This window comes from Trichechus manatus, unplaced genomic scaffold (genome assembly GCF_000243295.1).
Source record: "Trichechus manatus latirostris isolate Lorelei unplaced genomic scaffold, TriManLat1.0 scaffold00002, whole genome shotgun sequence".
Classification (NCBI taxonomy): Eukaryota; Metazoa; Chordata; class Mammalia; order Sirenia; family Trichechidae; genus Trichechus; species Trichechus manatus.
In genome coordinates, this window is record NW_004443938.1 from 35001553 (window position 1) to 35017708 (window position 16156).

General features: G+C 40.7%; 1 protein-coding gene across 1 annotated transcript in view; it reads right to left on the reverse strand.

The window, feature by feature from the left end:
* The window catches only part of ARFGEF3 (ARFGEF family member 3), a 181449-nt gene that overhangs the window by 62851 nt on the left and 102442 nt on the right, over positions 1-16156 (reverse strand). The window contains exons 7-10 of the mRNA XM_004368882.2: positions 15459-15501; positions 13115-13193; positions 3290-3394; positions 1724-2057 (exon numbers count right to left, since the gene is read on the reverse strand). Coding sequence (XP_004368939.1) covers positions 1724-2057; positions 3290-3394; positions 13115-13193; positions 15459-15501 — 561 coding nt within the window. The remainder of the gene's footprint in view (positions 1-1723; positions 2058-3289; positions 3395-13114; positions 13194-15458; positions 15502-16156) is intronic.

A 16156-nucleotide genomic window follows, 5' to 3' on the forward strand; every position in this document is an offset into this window, starting at 1 on the left:
ATCAAGGTCAGTAATAAGTGTGGTATAGGAAAACACCATGGAGTTAGAGTCAGGCGGACCAGGGTTTGCACCTTTTCTTTTTCTTTGTGACCCTGGGCAAATCATCTGACCTCTTTAAGTCTTACTTTGTTGGAGGGAAAACTCCTTTTCCCTGGTGTCCTGTTTCTATGCGGAGGAACAGAGCAGTAAAATTCTTGACCTTACTTCTCTCCCTTCTCTCCAGCAGAGGGAGGGGGCACCTGATTTCAGTGGTAAATTTAGCTAGAGAAGGAGCTGAGGATGCTCAGCCAGCCTCTTCCTCTCTTCTCTTCCTGGGGATCCACCTACCCAGAAGCTGCTCCACTCCTACTCACTCAGGCTGTGTGACAAGAGCAGGGGTGGGTCCCTCAGGGGGAGCCCACTGCTATCAGTGTGGTGACACAGTCGTCTAGTCTCAACTACCTCCAAAACTATATTGTGTTCACCACCCTAGCGGTGATCAGTAGTTAAAGCTGACTTTCTAATCTCCATCTGCCTGAATCTCTGATGGGAAACAGTCTTCACTAGTAAAAATAAAATTGATATATGACCTCATAATTATATTGAAGCTAATAAATATGAAGTGCTTGAAATACAGTGGACATGAAATAAATGGTAACTCTTAGTGTGTTTTGATGGATTCTCTTCAATAACAATTAAATCCAAATCACTCTTTTACTTCTAGAAATGCTGGGTCAAAACTTTCCATTATTTATTAGAATCAAATCTTATTAAAATAATGTCAAGAAGCAATTGAAATTCAACTTTTTAGAAACTGATTATTAGCAAATATTACTTAAGATAAATGAATCATCAAGGGGATACTGTTATTCTGTCTTTTTTAGTATTAGGTACCAAAAGCAAATGCAATCTGACCGTTATGAACAAGTCTACAAATACAAAAATGCTGAGGAATCCTTGTCAAAGTATCTTCAAAATAACCCTATGAATGGCACTGAAATGACTAACACAAGCTGGACAATCTTTATGTTCTCACTGGGGTCATGACATTTGGGAGAATGAGAAATGGGCAAAAGGATTCCTTTTAGCAATCAGAGATCTGTAAAGCCCTTTTTTGGATCATGTAGAACCTGAGTATAAAATAATTTTGAGATCCGATTTTGGCAAAGGAGATTAACTATGTATTATCTGCACACTTCGACTTGCTTACTTTAGACATGTCATCAAGAAGGACCAATTGCTGAAGAAGGACATTATGTTTGGTAGAGGGTCAGCAAATAAGAAGAAGACCATCAATGAGAGGGACTGACCCAGTGGCTGCAACTGGCTCAAACATAGCAATGATTGTGAGGGTAGTACAGGACCAGCAACGTTTCATTCTATCATACATAAGGTGACCATGAATCAGGGCCTATTCCACAACAAGTAACAACAACTACAGTGCAATCAGTATCTAGAAGGGCAGAGTGAAATCTTGGCCTGGGCTTAGTTAGGGAAACATCCACTGGAGTGTTAACGAGCACATAGCTACATTACCAAATGGCTTCGTAACAGTGAGCACTTATCAACCCCTCCTTATCCTGGGCCCCAACACATGCACAGTCACACCGACTACTGGAGTCTGTGTGGTAGCAATTAGTTCTAGCAAGTAACTAGCAAACATTTTCTGAATGCTTCTTGTGGGTACGATGCTATGTTCAGAGTCCTCTGACAAACTCAGTGCCCATCTTCACTGCCTCCCTACCTCTTTCATTATTTTGATGGCTTCTACCCGGTGCTGGGGTGGGGGGTAAAGCAGTATGCGGTGATAGAGGGACTGGAGCACAGGCTTCATGGAGTCCACCGACCCCACCAGCCGGACCAGCTCAGCGGCGATGTAATAGATGGTCCTCGCCACAGGCCCACTCAGGGCTGGTGCCGTGGAGGAACAGCCTGATCCTCGGCCATGGTCAGAAACTCCTGGGGATGCAGAGTCTGACTCCACATTGGTACTGGTGCTGCTGCTATGAGCTGAGGTGATGGTTTTGTCATGAACTGGATTCCCCAGGATCACTATGAGAGCTGGGCAAAGGTTTTTCCTGGGAAGAAATGGGAGGAGAAATAAGTTTTACCACAAGTCAAATGATAACATGTGAACACTATCCTGCAGGTAAATACCAGACGCCACATATGACTAATAAGAGTTGTGCTCTTGACTGTTCCAGTTTTCCATGTCTCTCCATTACTTCTGGGAATATCAACAGAAAACCATGCCTCACAACTCAAGTGGGAGTTAACTAAATAAAATCTCTAGAGAAGCATTAAGAAACCATCCTTTGTGAAGAAATGGATTCACAAGGCTAAATGGCTGAGTTATGAAGTTTCCTTTTACCATGAATAACAAGATTCTACCATATTTTTGCACAAATAACGTTCACCTTCTACATTTCTTTTGCCAGTCTCACCCTCCCTACTGCAAGGTATTTTCATAAGTGTGCTATGCTAATTTTTTACAGAAATATGTTAAAAAAAAAAAAAAGTTTATCAAAATACCTGGGGAGGGAGAGGGTATGGCTGGCAAACAAACGTAGAAGGTGTGTGTTATTTGTGTAAAAATACAGTATCTGTACTTCTCATTTGTGAAGTTAATTTAAAATTCCATACTGACATGTCATTTGACTTCCTCCCTGTGGGTAATCCCAATAACCCAGAGCAACTAGATGGGTGAATGTGGGCCCTGCCATTTCTGGTAATCTATGACTATGATTAAAAATCAATTGCTGTGGAGTCAATTACAACTCATGGCGACCCTCTGTGTGTCAGAGTAGAACCATCCTCTATAGGGTTTTTAATGATTGAGTTTTTTGAAGTAGATTACCAGGCCTTTCTTCTGAGGTACCTATGGGTTGACTTGAACCTCCAAACTTTTGATTAGCAGCTGAACATTTTAACCGTTTGCACGACCCAAGGACTAAGTGACTAGTATTCAGGCCAAGATGGAGATTATACCAGGTAGAGCTAAGGTTCAGTCTCTCTTGTCCCCCTGGCATAAGTTTCTGGTGCTTTTCCATGTTTTCAGAACAAGCTGACAACCTAGAAATTCTCCTTGTTCCTGTTGCTCATAATTTTATGATGTAAGCAAAATTTAAGAGGGTCTTGGAGGCATATTTTGGTATAACAACTATCAGTTTCTCTCTGTGTTTCGGTCTGATGCACGTAAGCAAAAAAAATTCCCTCCAGGATGCTCCCACCCTGATAGAAGTCCTGGTGGTCATGGATGCTGTGGACGGGACCCTAGGCACAGGCGGAAGGAGGAGGCATGCATGCTCACCAGATCAGGTCTGTGAAGCCCCGGTGCAGGTACATGGAGGCGGAGCAGCTGCTGAGCACGGACAGGATGCACTCCGAGTACAGCAGCTGCAGCTGCTGGTTGTCACTGTGGAGACGGAAAACCAGCACACAGACACACACGTAATAAAAAGTGAAATTAAAGAGGTGATGTGTGGGAAAACGCTTGGAAAAAATGTTAACCATTTCAGGAATGTTAATTTGGAGGAGGGGTTAAGATTTTATTATTAATAGATATTAGTCTTTAGAATAGTTTTAGATTTACAGAAAAATTGAGTAAATACTACTGTAAAAATACAGGCCCCCCCCCCCCAACCAAACCTACTTCCATGGAGTCAATTCCCACCCATGTGTGTCAGTGTAGATCTGTGCTCGGTAGGGTTTTCAATGGCTACATGTTTTTTATCCTTTTTTTCTTTTTTTGTGCTTTAGGTTAAAGTTTACATACAAATATGTTTATACACATTATGTGACACTAGTTGCAATCCCTATAATGTGACAGCATACTCCTCTTTTCACCCTGGGTTTCCCATGTCCATCCAACCAGCTCCTGTCCCTTCATGCCTTCTCATTCTGCCTCCGGACAGGAGCCGCTCATTTGGTCTCGTGTATCTGCTTGAACTAAGAAGCACACTCTTCACAAGTGTTATTTTATATTTTATAGTCCAGTCTAATCTTTGTCTGAAGAGTGGGCTTCGGAAATGGTTTTAGTTTTGGGTTAACAGAGCGTCTGACGGCCATAGCTTCAAGGGTTCAATGGCCAGATTTTTCAGAATAGACTGTCAGGCCTTTCTTCACACATCCACATCCACACACACAGACACACTTCCCCTATTATTAACATCCACATTATTACATCTTAAGTACATTTGTTACAATCAGTGAAGCAACACTGATACATAATTGTTAACTTAAGTCCATAGCTTATTCCAGAAACACTAATTTTTAATAGTTTCATTTGTCTAAACCTATTGAGAATCGTTTATCACTCTGTTAATTGGTCAATATGTCATTACATTGTATTGGGCTTTTATTCTTTATTTTTGAAGCACCATGGCTTTTCAATGCACAAGTTATTTTTTCCCAAAATGATTATTATAACAGTCTGCAATAGACCCAGGTAAGAAAACATTATGGGATGCTCATTCTTATACCCAGATTAAGTCCTCTGCCCAGCCCACTAGAAAATACTAAAATCCAGGTGGGTGGCAAAAGTGACAGGTGAGGGTAAAGAAGAATTTACCTACCAAGGACACATTTACTACAAATATATAATGAACACTTACTAAGAGAATTCACTCAGGAATTTTGTATGGAATGGTGTATTCAGAAAAAGGAGAAACTTGGCTTTTAAAAATAATTTGGTTGTATCTCTTTTCTCCTAATTTAAATTCCATTTTCCAATAAATGCCAAAAGGAAGGCTAGTGTCCTTAACAGTTCAAGTAACTCCCAGGAGAAGGGAGTGGAAGGAAAAGTCAAGACTGGTGACAGACTAGAAGCTTAAAGAGACAGGAAGTGAGAAAAGAAAAGTTAACACCCGATCCTCCCGAAGGCAAGAAGTTTACACTGTCAAGCTGAGAGAGATTGTCCAGTTGCAAAAAAAAAAAGGATAGAAAGATGAGAGGGCTGGGGGAGGGGGGCCTCATTCATTTGCTATGCTAAATGCTCTGACGAGCTCTCTCTGTAAAACTGACATTACACTCTAAAAAGGGTTGGTGACTATAGGCTGAAGGCAAAATCTTGCCAGTAGCTAATAATGGTTTTTACATTTTTAAAGCATTGTAAAACAATCAAAAACAAAGAAGAATATGAGACAGAGATAGTATGTAGCCCTTTATAGAAAAAGTTTGCTTACCCATACTCTAAAATGATGTCCCTTGTTCAAAGACAACTGTGCAATGATGAAAATAATACTATTATTTTGAAGAAAAGGAAATTCCACTTACATTTGGACTTACTCTATCACACCCTCTAAGAATGGAAGAGATGGGTAAGGGCTGAGCCTCAATAATAATTATTACTATTTGCCACAAGGAAGGTGGTGGTTGGAAGAAAAGTAAGAAAGGCAAGAAATTGTTAGCCATTCTTGGGTCATGTAAGGACTTTATGTTTCCAGGCTCCTACTCCTACAAGCTTTCCTACACTTTTGAACAGGAAATAGTCTCTGACCTGAAACAGCACATTCTTGTGGGACTAGATAGTTAAGTAAGCAAGTAGATAAAGCACTATGTGGGAAGTACTATAAATGAATAATCTAACACGAGGCTCTATGAGAGCGTATAGGAGGGGTTCCTAACCCTCCTGGAAAAGATCCAGAAAGGACTTCCAAAGGAAATGGTATCTTAGTAGAGACCCAATTCGAGTACGAGTCAGTCATGTGGAGGAGCTGTGGAGTGGGTCTGTGCAAAGGACAGGTGGCAGAAGAGAAAGAAGATTAGGCTGAGAGGTTTGTGGTTGGAGAATATAGCATAAGGGTGCCATTCACAAGAGATGAGGTGGGAGAGGTGGGCAGGGGTCAGGTCAGGAAGGGTCTAGTAGGTTAGGCTAAGCTATCTGGACTTTATTTGCTAAGCAGAAGGTGGGACATGGCCAGATTTATGTTTTGGAAAGATCACTCTGGATGTTATAAACAGGTTGGAAGGGATAAAATTAGAGGGCACAATATGAATTACAAGCCATTTTTTAAAAATTCAGTCGTGGAAGAGTATTTCAGGGCTGCTTTGCTATGTTGTTGTTAGCTGCTGTTGAGAGGGCTCCAACTCATGGCAACTTTAGGTATAACAGAATGAAATGTTGCCTGGTCCTGCACCATCTTCATGTTCGTTGGTATATTTGAGCCCATTGTTGTGGCTATTGTGTCAATCCATCTCATTGAGGAACTCTTTCATTTTTGGTGACCCTCTACTTTTAGATTTAAAATAGTCTCAGGTTAATCTCTCTGACCAATCACTTGACCCATTATTAAGAAACATAACTATTAAATGCCCAAATTAAAACATTTCTTCTCTCTCAATCTGTCAGTCTAGAATGACACAAGGAAAATAATTATAGACAATGACAATTCTCAATTTCTTAAACCATCAAAAAGCTATGAGTAGGCAAGGTTCCTATGAGGATCTGCAAAGAGTACAACTTCAAGTCATCTGACTCGCTGACAAGGAAACACATTGCCAAGGAAACTGGCCTGAGAGTCTCCCTGGAGACTGAGCATGGCAGCTTTTCTGAGGGCTGCAGCAGACTGGAAAACGGGTGCTTAGGGCCTTGCCTGAGTCAGGTCATGAAAAGAGCTGTTAAAAATAGAAGCACCTTCCACTCATATCCCTCACTAGATACACATACACACGTGTACACCATGTCAGTGTTTGATATTTGTCTGACTGTAGACAGACACACATACGGAATGTACAGGGCAGGAAGGAGTCTAGAAACCAGTCAATTCTTTCAAAATGCACTAGGGAAAAATCTGCCTACTTAGGAGGGTTGTAAGTCACTTCTCCTGGTCTTTTGTTTGAGCATTTCATGGTTGGCAGGGTGAGCATCTGCCAGTCTCATTCTTGGCTCATCTCTGAATTTCTTTTAGGTATATGATCCATGGAGGAAAACTCTCATGGGTAGACCAATGGGCCGTGAAGGCTAAGCAGTCACCAATCCTTGCAAGGTTACTGGGAGGGCAATCTGGCAGCATGTTCTGGATCTCTAGAGTTCTTAGTAAAGGAGCCCTGGTGGAGCAGCGGTTAAGCACTTGGCTGCTAACTGAGAGGTCGGTGGCTCTAACCCACTGGTGGCTCGGTGGGAGAAAAGAGCTGGCAATCTGTTCCCATAAAGATTGCTGTTGTTGTTGAGTGCTGTTGAGTCAATTCCTACTCAGAGTGAGCCTATATGACAGGGTAGATCTGCCCCATAGGGTTTCCTAGGCTGTAATCATTATGGGAACAGATTGCCAGGTCTTTTCTCTCATGTAGCAGCTGGTGGGTTCAAACTGCTGACCTTTCAGTTAGAAGCGGAGCACTTAACCCCATAAGGGCTCCTTCCATAAAGATTACAGTCTAGGAAACCCTACCGGGCAGTTCTACTCTGTCACATAGAGTCACTATGAGTTGGAACCAACTTGACGGCACCCAACAACAGAGCTCTTAGAGTTTTTTTTTTTTTTTTTTAAATAAACAATGTTGACTTTGCCTCCCTTACAACAGATTCAAATTTAGTTAGGATAAAAAGAGAGAGTTAAAATCATGTGAATAAAATTAGAATAAACGATATAAACACAGCCTTGCCTCAATGACTCCAAGACTGCTTTGACATAGATTCCTTTCCAATATTCTGTACTTGGAGAGGGAAGAGGGGGAAGGGGAGAAAGGGCGGTGGGAGACAGACAGGCAGAGAATGAATAAATTATCTTTTTAAGCCCAATTACCCTTGCAAAAATTCTTGGATTTAAACAGCATCTTATAACTCAACTTGCCTAATATAGAACTCTATTAATACCACATCTCCAAGGCATGTGAGTGAATCATTCTACATACCTGAATGCATTTTCTGAATCTGCCTGAGAGACTGAACATGTGAATACACACCCCTACAGAGCTAAAAGCCCTATGAAGTATCTGGGGACTGATTTTGGAAATGGTTGTTTGGGAAAGTACTGACCATGGTGAGATTTCAGAAAGAATCTATTTAGAAGTAAGAGAAGCATCAAGTTTGGCTACTAGAAATAAGAGGGGTGAAGGTAGTAAAATCAGAAAAAATTGTACAGGTTACAAAAATTTAAGGGAAGAAAGAGAACTCAAGAAGAATGTACAGCGGAACTATGGAAAGCGCTGCATTCTTCAAACCATCAGAGTGAGAGCTGCCAAGGGCATGGTACCCTCTCACCAAAACTAAAACCAAAACCAAATCCATTGCCATGGAGTCCTTCCAACCCGTAGTGACCCAACAGGACAGAACAGAACTGCCCCACACGGTTTCCAAGGCTGTAAATCTTTACAGAAAGCAGTCTGCCACATCTTTCCCCTATGGAGAGGCTGGTGGGTTAGAACCACGGACCTTTCAGTTAGCAGCTGAGCACTTAACCACTGTGCCACCAGGGATCCTCACCCTCTGATCAGGTGGGCATAAAAGTAAGCATGCTGTATGCCCGGGTTCTCTGCCAACAGGACTCCCATCTTAGGGTAATGGAATCACGAAGAGAAAGATCACAATCAAACAAAGCTAAGACTTCAGAGGTAAAATTATGACCAGAAGAAATACATTGAAAAACCAGACAAGAGTATGAGAATCCTATAAAAAATATTAAGCTCTATAACAATATGCCTAAAGCTATCTTTGATCTAATGTCCCATGAGAAACCCTAGAAAAACATGTGTCACATGAACTATTTTCCCCATTTAGAGCCTATTCTCAAGCAATATGGTTCAGAAATGTTTTCATTTTTTTAGTGACTGATAGAAATCTACGAGCTTTGGTTTTTAATGCGTGTGTGTGCATGTACATTTGCAATGTATGCTTGTGCAATGTATTTTCCTAACAGTCTGAAGTCAAGTTTCTGATGTAAGAAGCTTAGTATTCCTAACTGCATCATAAACAAGAATTAGCACCAACAATTCTGAAAGCAAACAAACCATTCCAGAGCTAATATATATCAAGTATTCACTATGTATTAGACAATGTGCTGTAAAAAAAAAATCAAACTTCCACTTATAGCAGTACTTCTAGAAGATATCAAAACTGAATGCCTAAACAATTACGAGGAGCCCTGGTGGTGCAATGGTTAAGTGCTTAACTGCTAACCGAAAGAGTTGGCGGTTTGAATCAGGGCTTCAGACCGGTTCAGTTCCAGTTTGAACCCCTGCTGAGAATTTGCATTTCCACACCCTATGTACTGAATCAGAATCTACAGTTTAACAAAATCCCCAGGTGATTCTTACACTTACATATAATAAATTTTGAGAAACACTGTTCTACTAGTGGTTCTCAGAATGGGTCCCTAGCCAGCAGCATTAGCATCACCTGGGAACTTGTTAGAAATGCCAAATCTCAGCAGCGGTTAGAACCAGAACAAACCAGTTTGAAGCCCTGGTTTGAACCCACCCAACAAGTCTGCAGGAGAAAGACTTGGCAATCTGTTCCCATAAAGATTACAGCCTAGAAAACCCTATGGGACAGTTCTACTCACATGTGACTCACACAGGGTCAGTATGAGTTGAAAATCAACCTGACGGACCTAACAACAGCAACATAATAATTACACAGCAGGCATAACCTGGGACCGTCTCAGGTAATCCAGGTCACGTGGTCCCTGTAGCTGATTTATTAGATCCATCAGGTTTTAAAGGACCATGAACTTTAATCCTGGAATGCCAGGCCCTTACTGGACTTAGTTTAAGACTCTTTCCTGACCAATGACCAATAGTACTTTTTAAAGCTGTTGTTTACAGACCTATGAATTCATTCTGAATTATCAAGATGGCTAGTTTTTAATTATTAATTAGCATAGCTACCATGAGCCCCCCACTTTCCTAGCACTTAAGAACTCCAGATTTTTTCCCTTAGCAAACTACTCAGAAAATTTTTTTTAGCTTATTTGTTTTTAAATAATGAACATAGTCTATATTTTTTAAAGTTCTGGTGCGCTGGTGACGCAGTGGTTAAGAGCTATGGCTGCTAACCAAAAGGTTGACAGTTCAAATCCACCAGCCACTTCCTGGAAACTCTGTGGGCCAGTTCTACTCTGTCCTATAGGGTCACTATGAGTTGGAATTGACTTGACAGCAATGGGTTCGGTTTTTGGTTCACGTGTCTTTGTTTTATTCTGTGACAATGCTGAGACCTGAGGGTGGAGGAGGGGCATCAGATGCCAGTTACTCCCAGCGAGGCTGGTGTTCCCTAGTAAACATAAACAATTTCACAGAATAATAACAACAGATGAGGACTCTCCATGACTATGAGGGAACAAGACAAAAGCCAATCCACAATCATGCCTGAGCAGAAATTAAAAAATAAAATGATTTTTGACAACCACAAAAATGACCAAACATTCCCCTCCCCTTGTGAGTGACTCCTGCTTCTATGCCAATGACAACACTGTTTGTTGCTGTTCGGTGCCCTCAAGTTTATTTTGACTCATAGCGACCCCATGTGACAGAGCAGAAACAACCCATAGGGTCTTCTTGGCTGTAATCTTCACAGGAGCAGATCTCCAGGTCTTTCTCCTGCCAAACCACTGTTAGCAGTTGAGCACTTAACCGCTGTGTGACCAGAGCTCTTAATGACAATACCAAACCAGACTTGTTGCTTTAGAGTTGATTCCAACTGACAGTGTCCCTATAGGATAGATTAGAACTGCCCCATAGTGTTTCCAAGGCTGTAAATCTTTATGTAAGCAGACTGCCATATCTTTCTCCTGTGGAGTGGCTAGTGGGTTTGAACTTCTAACCTTTTGGTTAGCAGCTGAGTGCTTAACTACTGTGCCACCAGGGCTCCTAATGTCAACGCTACCTCCCATCTATTCATCTACCTGAGAGATGAAAATCAAGATGTCCAATGTTAGACTTGCCCCCACTTTATATGACAATATCCACTCCTTGAATAGAACCCTCGTTTCCTTTAATGCAACCCCAAATCATGCAACTCAAGCCCCAATCCTCTAACAATTTCTCCTAACGCCCTTTTACTTAATATCCCATGGCTCCCCACATGTACAGGCTCCGTTGCTGCAGGAAGATAATAACCTAATTCTGTTAACCTCGAGTGTTCCTGTGATCTCTGGCTGGTGGGCAGCAACAGTTCATTAAATGAATCTTCTCATTTGATCCTTGCAAAAGCCATACTATAGATCCTTATTTACAGATAAGGAAATACAAGCTTAAGGTAGTTGAGAGCTTTGCCCAAAGTCAAGAGCTAGTAAGTGGCAGAACTGGGGTTTTAACCCAGGTAATTCAACAAAGATAATGCAGTTGAGCCAACAGAAATTAAACACCACTCTTGATTGGGTCTTAGAAGAGAAGTCGATGAGCAATACATCCCAGCCCTGATGTAAAAGCGGGCTGTGAAACTGGGCAGAGGTGCGGAGTTAGCACTTGAAGAGATCTAAATCCTGGTCACAGATGGGTAGGGTGACTACATAATTTACCCAAAACAGGACAATTTTGAGAGTGAAAGAGGGTGATTATGATCATTACCAGCTGGCATAACCTGGACTGTCCCAGGAAAACCAGGTCGCACAAGCACGCAACAGATGGAGGTCACTGGAGGCACTGGAGCCCTCAGGTTTGGATGATATGTGAGTCCCAGCCCAAATGCTCCAACATTCCACGGTCAGGAAGGATGGGGAAGGTAGCAAAATAAAAAAACCAAACCAATTGCTGTCCAGTTGATTGTGTCTCACAGTGACCCCATAAGTGCAGAGAAGAACTGCACTCCATAGGGTTTTTAAGACTGTGACCTTTTGGAAGCAGATCACCAGGCCTTTCTTATAAGGTGCCTTGTGTAGGGTTTGAACTGCCAAACTTTTGGTTAAGAGTCAAGTGCTTAACCGTTTGTACTACCCAAGGACTCTAAGCAGGGTACGGGAGGAGCCACTTACATCCCATATGCTGTTAAACACATCCCTCCTGAGGGAAAAAAAAAATGCCCAGTCCTGGAGCATGCTCAGGAACCAGGGCTGGCAGAAATCTGAGGGTGGGGCTGGGGATGAGGTTAAGTGCTGTTTCTTTCTGGTTTACACTACCCACGTATTACACAGGCCTTGTCATTTTTTAAGTTCCTAATGTAAAGAGAGCTTAATTTGGTCAAAACATGTAGGTGACCTAAAAGAACACTATAAACTGCCGTCAAAACCATTTAGCAACAACTTTTAAGAGTAATTCTAAACTTAGCTTAAAAATAATCCTGAGTTTCTGAAAAACAAACAACAACAAAAAAACAAGCTTCTGTGATGTTTTCAGCAACGTGAGAGACCTCGTTCATGTCTGAGACTCGGCTATTTCTCCCGGCTCATTACTATGTATAAAACTCCATGAATAAGAATGTTCTGAATTATCAAATGCTTTAGGTATCAGTAAGTAATAGCTTACTGTGTCTTTCACAACTCAAGGGGCACTTCAGAATCTTACTGTGCTATAGAATTTTGCAGTTAAGTATACATTTATAATTAATGAAGTAGAGACTTTTCATTCCATCTTGGAAAAGTCTGGCCTTTGTATGGTTTGGTGTTACTATAGATGTGTAAATTATCTTATTAACTTGCTGCCTGGAGAGTTGGAACAGCAGACATCACCTTACATGAACTAATATTATTGAGTAAACTGGCATGCAAAAAAAAAAAAGTATATAAACATTATGGTAACTTTTTATTTTTATTTTTATGACAAGTATGTGAGCACGTAGGCTGAGAGAGAAGTAGAGAAAGACCACATAGTCCAACCCCCTCATCTGACAGAGGAGAAGACACATTTAAGGTCAGACAGCTGGGACATGGCTGGGTCAGGACTAGCCCTCCTATCAACTGGTTCTTAGCCCAACATTCTTTCCCCTCAGCTCCATGTGGAGGGATTAACCCTCCTGGGCAAAGTATCATTTATTCATTTTAAGCATCAGAAAATTACATACTTCAGTAGTGGTATTTGGTAATTTAGGCTTGCCAGAAGTCTCTGAATATATTTCTCATGAATGACAGGTGAATACCAATAAGGTACTGTCCCTATAATCTGCAAACTGTATAGGAAGACAATTTTAAATGATGCCGTAGACAAAAGTTCTTTCAGAAATAGACCATTGGTGAATAAGAGCAATAGTGTCTGAAGCACTTACTTTATGGCGGCTTGTAGCTTCTCACACAGGACAGTGAGTACAGACACAACGTCATCACAGAGGGACTCTACCGTTGACCCTTCAAAATAGAGGAAATTCTAGGTGTTAGGCAGTGACAAGAAGCACTAGAAGCTACCTCAATAGTCGTTCCCATCTTCCACTTTCGATGTTTCCAGGACTGAAACGATGATTTTCAGATGGTGAGCCTTCCTTGGGCCACCAAAACTATTAAGACTATCACAGAAAAGACAGGAACTGAATATAATTCTTTCTTATAAAGCAAAACACTCAAAAGATAGTCCAGAAAAATAGAATAGATTGTTTCTTATTATAAATAAAATTTGTTCATACTTAACTAAATGAGATTTGGCTAATTAAACAAACAAAAAACTCAACTGACAATGATTTTCTGCAATATTTAGGCCCATAGATTAAACACGTATCCCTTATTCTGACCTCTCGAATTTCTGGGTCTTCTCAGAAGATCTGAGTTGCATTCTAGAGGGATAAAATATGGCAGCATGAAAGAATGATGGGCTTTTAGAACTAGGTAACAAGAGAAAAGGGGCAAAAACCACCGAGTCGCCATCCTAACCTAATTTAAATATTTGCCAGAATCCAGAGGGCACATGGTCTTTGCTGTTAACGGAGCCACAGCTAACGTCATAAAAATAATTTCCCCTCCCTGTGCGTCCTAGTGTCCAGAGACTAGCACCGAAGCTCCCACAGAAGCACTGATGTATACTGGAAAAAGGATGGTATTTGGGGTCTGTTCAAGGGCTGGTCCACAACTTACTGATTATAGGAGCTTGGTTAAGCTTCAGTTTTCTTTCTGGCAAAATGGAATAATAATTACAATTTCACATAATTGTTGGGCCAAGTGAAATAACATGTAAAAGCATTAAAAACATAAAAATAAAAACCTAGAAGGATCTATACAAATGTTAGGGACGACTATGGCTAAGTATCTGATGAATGAGTATATAAATGGATGTCCAGAGGTCAAGGAAGATAAAGAAAAAATGGCAAGAGTATAAGAGAAAATAAAAGTAAAGTTGGAGGAGGGTATAGGGGAAAGAGAATCAATGACTGGTCCTCAGAATTTAAGATCTTAAATGCAGGAAAATCAACTGAGAAATGATAAGTATAATATAATAACACAGTTTAAAATAAGTAAAATCTATAAATAATCTTCAAACTCAGGTTTAGATCAATTTCAAATGTGTCCCCTATTGATTTTTATTAATATATATTTTAAAGATGTATCCTTGACCAAGAGGACTTTGAACCCTTTTTAATTTATACAATCATCCTACCCTGAAGTGAAGATTTTATGGGAACTGCAGTAGCCAAAACAGAGGAAAGGACAAGTGGAAAATCTTGGAATACATAACTGAGAGCTTCAAAAAGTAAAAAGATGCTGTAAAGCTTTCTGGCCCACTGCCCCAAAATACAGCAAGATGTGACTAAGACAATACACTCAAATAATGCTTTAGAAATGACAAAGCATTTCCCTTTATCATTTCTCTACTCTTTTTCTACTAACTGTGGCTGTTTAACTCTTTCTCTCCTTTTCATTCCCTCCTTTTTTCATGTCTTCCCCACCCAATACCCTTTTCCCTCGATTAACTAGCTAAAATATTGAAGACACATTTTTCAATATTTTTAAAAATTACTGAATAAAGTCTGAAATAAAACATGTATTTCAATTTTTAACCAGATGATTGAAATTTTCACCTCTCTTTCAGAAACCAACACTACCAAATATTATTTTTAAATTAAGTTGCTTGTCAATTATTTGGTGACCCCCACTCTTTCTTTTCCTGTGGGTCTGACTGACAATTCCTTACCTTGATTTCATCCGTCACTCAAGCTGGGCTGTCTGTTCTTCTGCAAGAACCCCTGTGAGCCAGGTGGCTCATTTTTCATGTCAAAAAATTGACATTTCACAAGCATACTCCTGGTGCAATTTCACTGTATGCCAATTAAATTTCTACAATCCTCTATCTAGTTCTCATTTTAGCAAATGATAAACCTGACTTTACAGAGAATGAAGTAATAAAACATAACAAAACAGAAAACAGGAAGGTATCTGAAGAGTTAATTTTCCTCATATAGTTGGAACAGGAATAGGTGAGGTTGGCATTAAATGAGTGTGGGAAAAGAAGGATGACAACAGCTGATTAAATACACCACTCAAGGCAAAGATAAGCAGAAGCACCAAGGAGAATGGTAAACTAACTTGAGAGCTCCTAGTCATCTGTACCTGCCCAGCACCAAGCCCCCAAGGAGGCATTCTTATACTTAGTATATAAACTGTACTAGTAAAAATCAAATCCAATACCTTGACTCCTGAATTCCTGTGGGACATCTGGGTTTTCAATTATCTAGTAAGAGAGACACACACAGGACAATTAGGAGACTCAGGAAAGACCAATCCTGACTCTTAGACAACGGAACATTCTAGGAAACAAAATGGCATCCTGAGTACAATGGATTCAGTTAACCCTAAGCACATCCTGCAGCTCTTGGTAGCTTTTCATTAAACCAAACCAAACCTGTTGCCGTTGAGTCGATTCCTACTCATAGCTACCCTATACTGAGTAGAACTGCCACATAGGGTTTCCAAGGCTGTAAGCTTTACAGAAGCAGACTGCCACATGTTTCTCCTGTGGAGCAGCCAGTGGGTTTGAACCACCAACCTATTGGTTAGCAGCTGAGTGCTTGACCACTGTGCCACCGGGGTGCCTTACCTTTTGATTACTCATGGTATTTATGAGAAAGATTATGATGTCTGAAACTGAGTAGGCAGTTCCAAAAAGAATTCCTTCAAAAAGCCCACAAAATTCATGTAAACCCTGTGGTTCACTTTATGATTCCAAGGTGCTGGGCCAGTGTCTTGGGGAAATAGCTGCCTAAACAGAAAAAATTACCTCTGGATAATGAACAATTTGTCCCAAGGCCAGAGATTACACTGTGATTGGCATCTAACAAAAAAGGACTCTTAGTCATAAGAAGGATCAGGTTCCTGGATTTCAAATC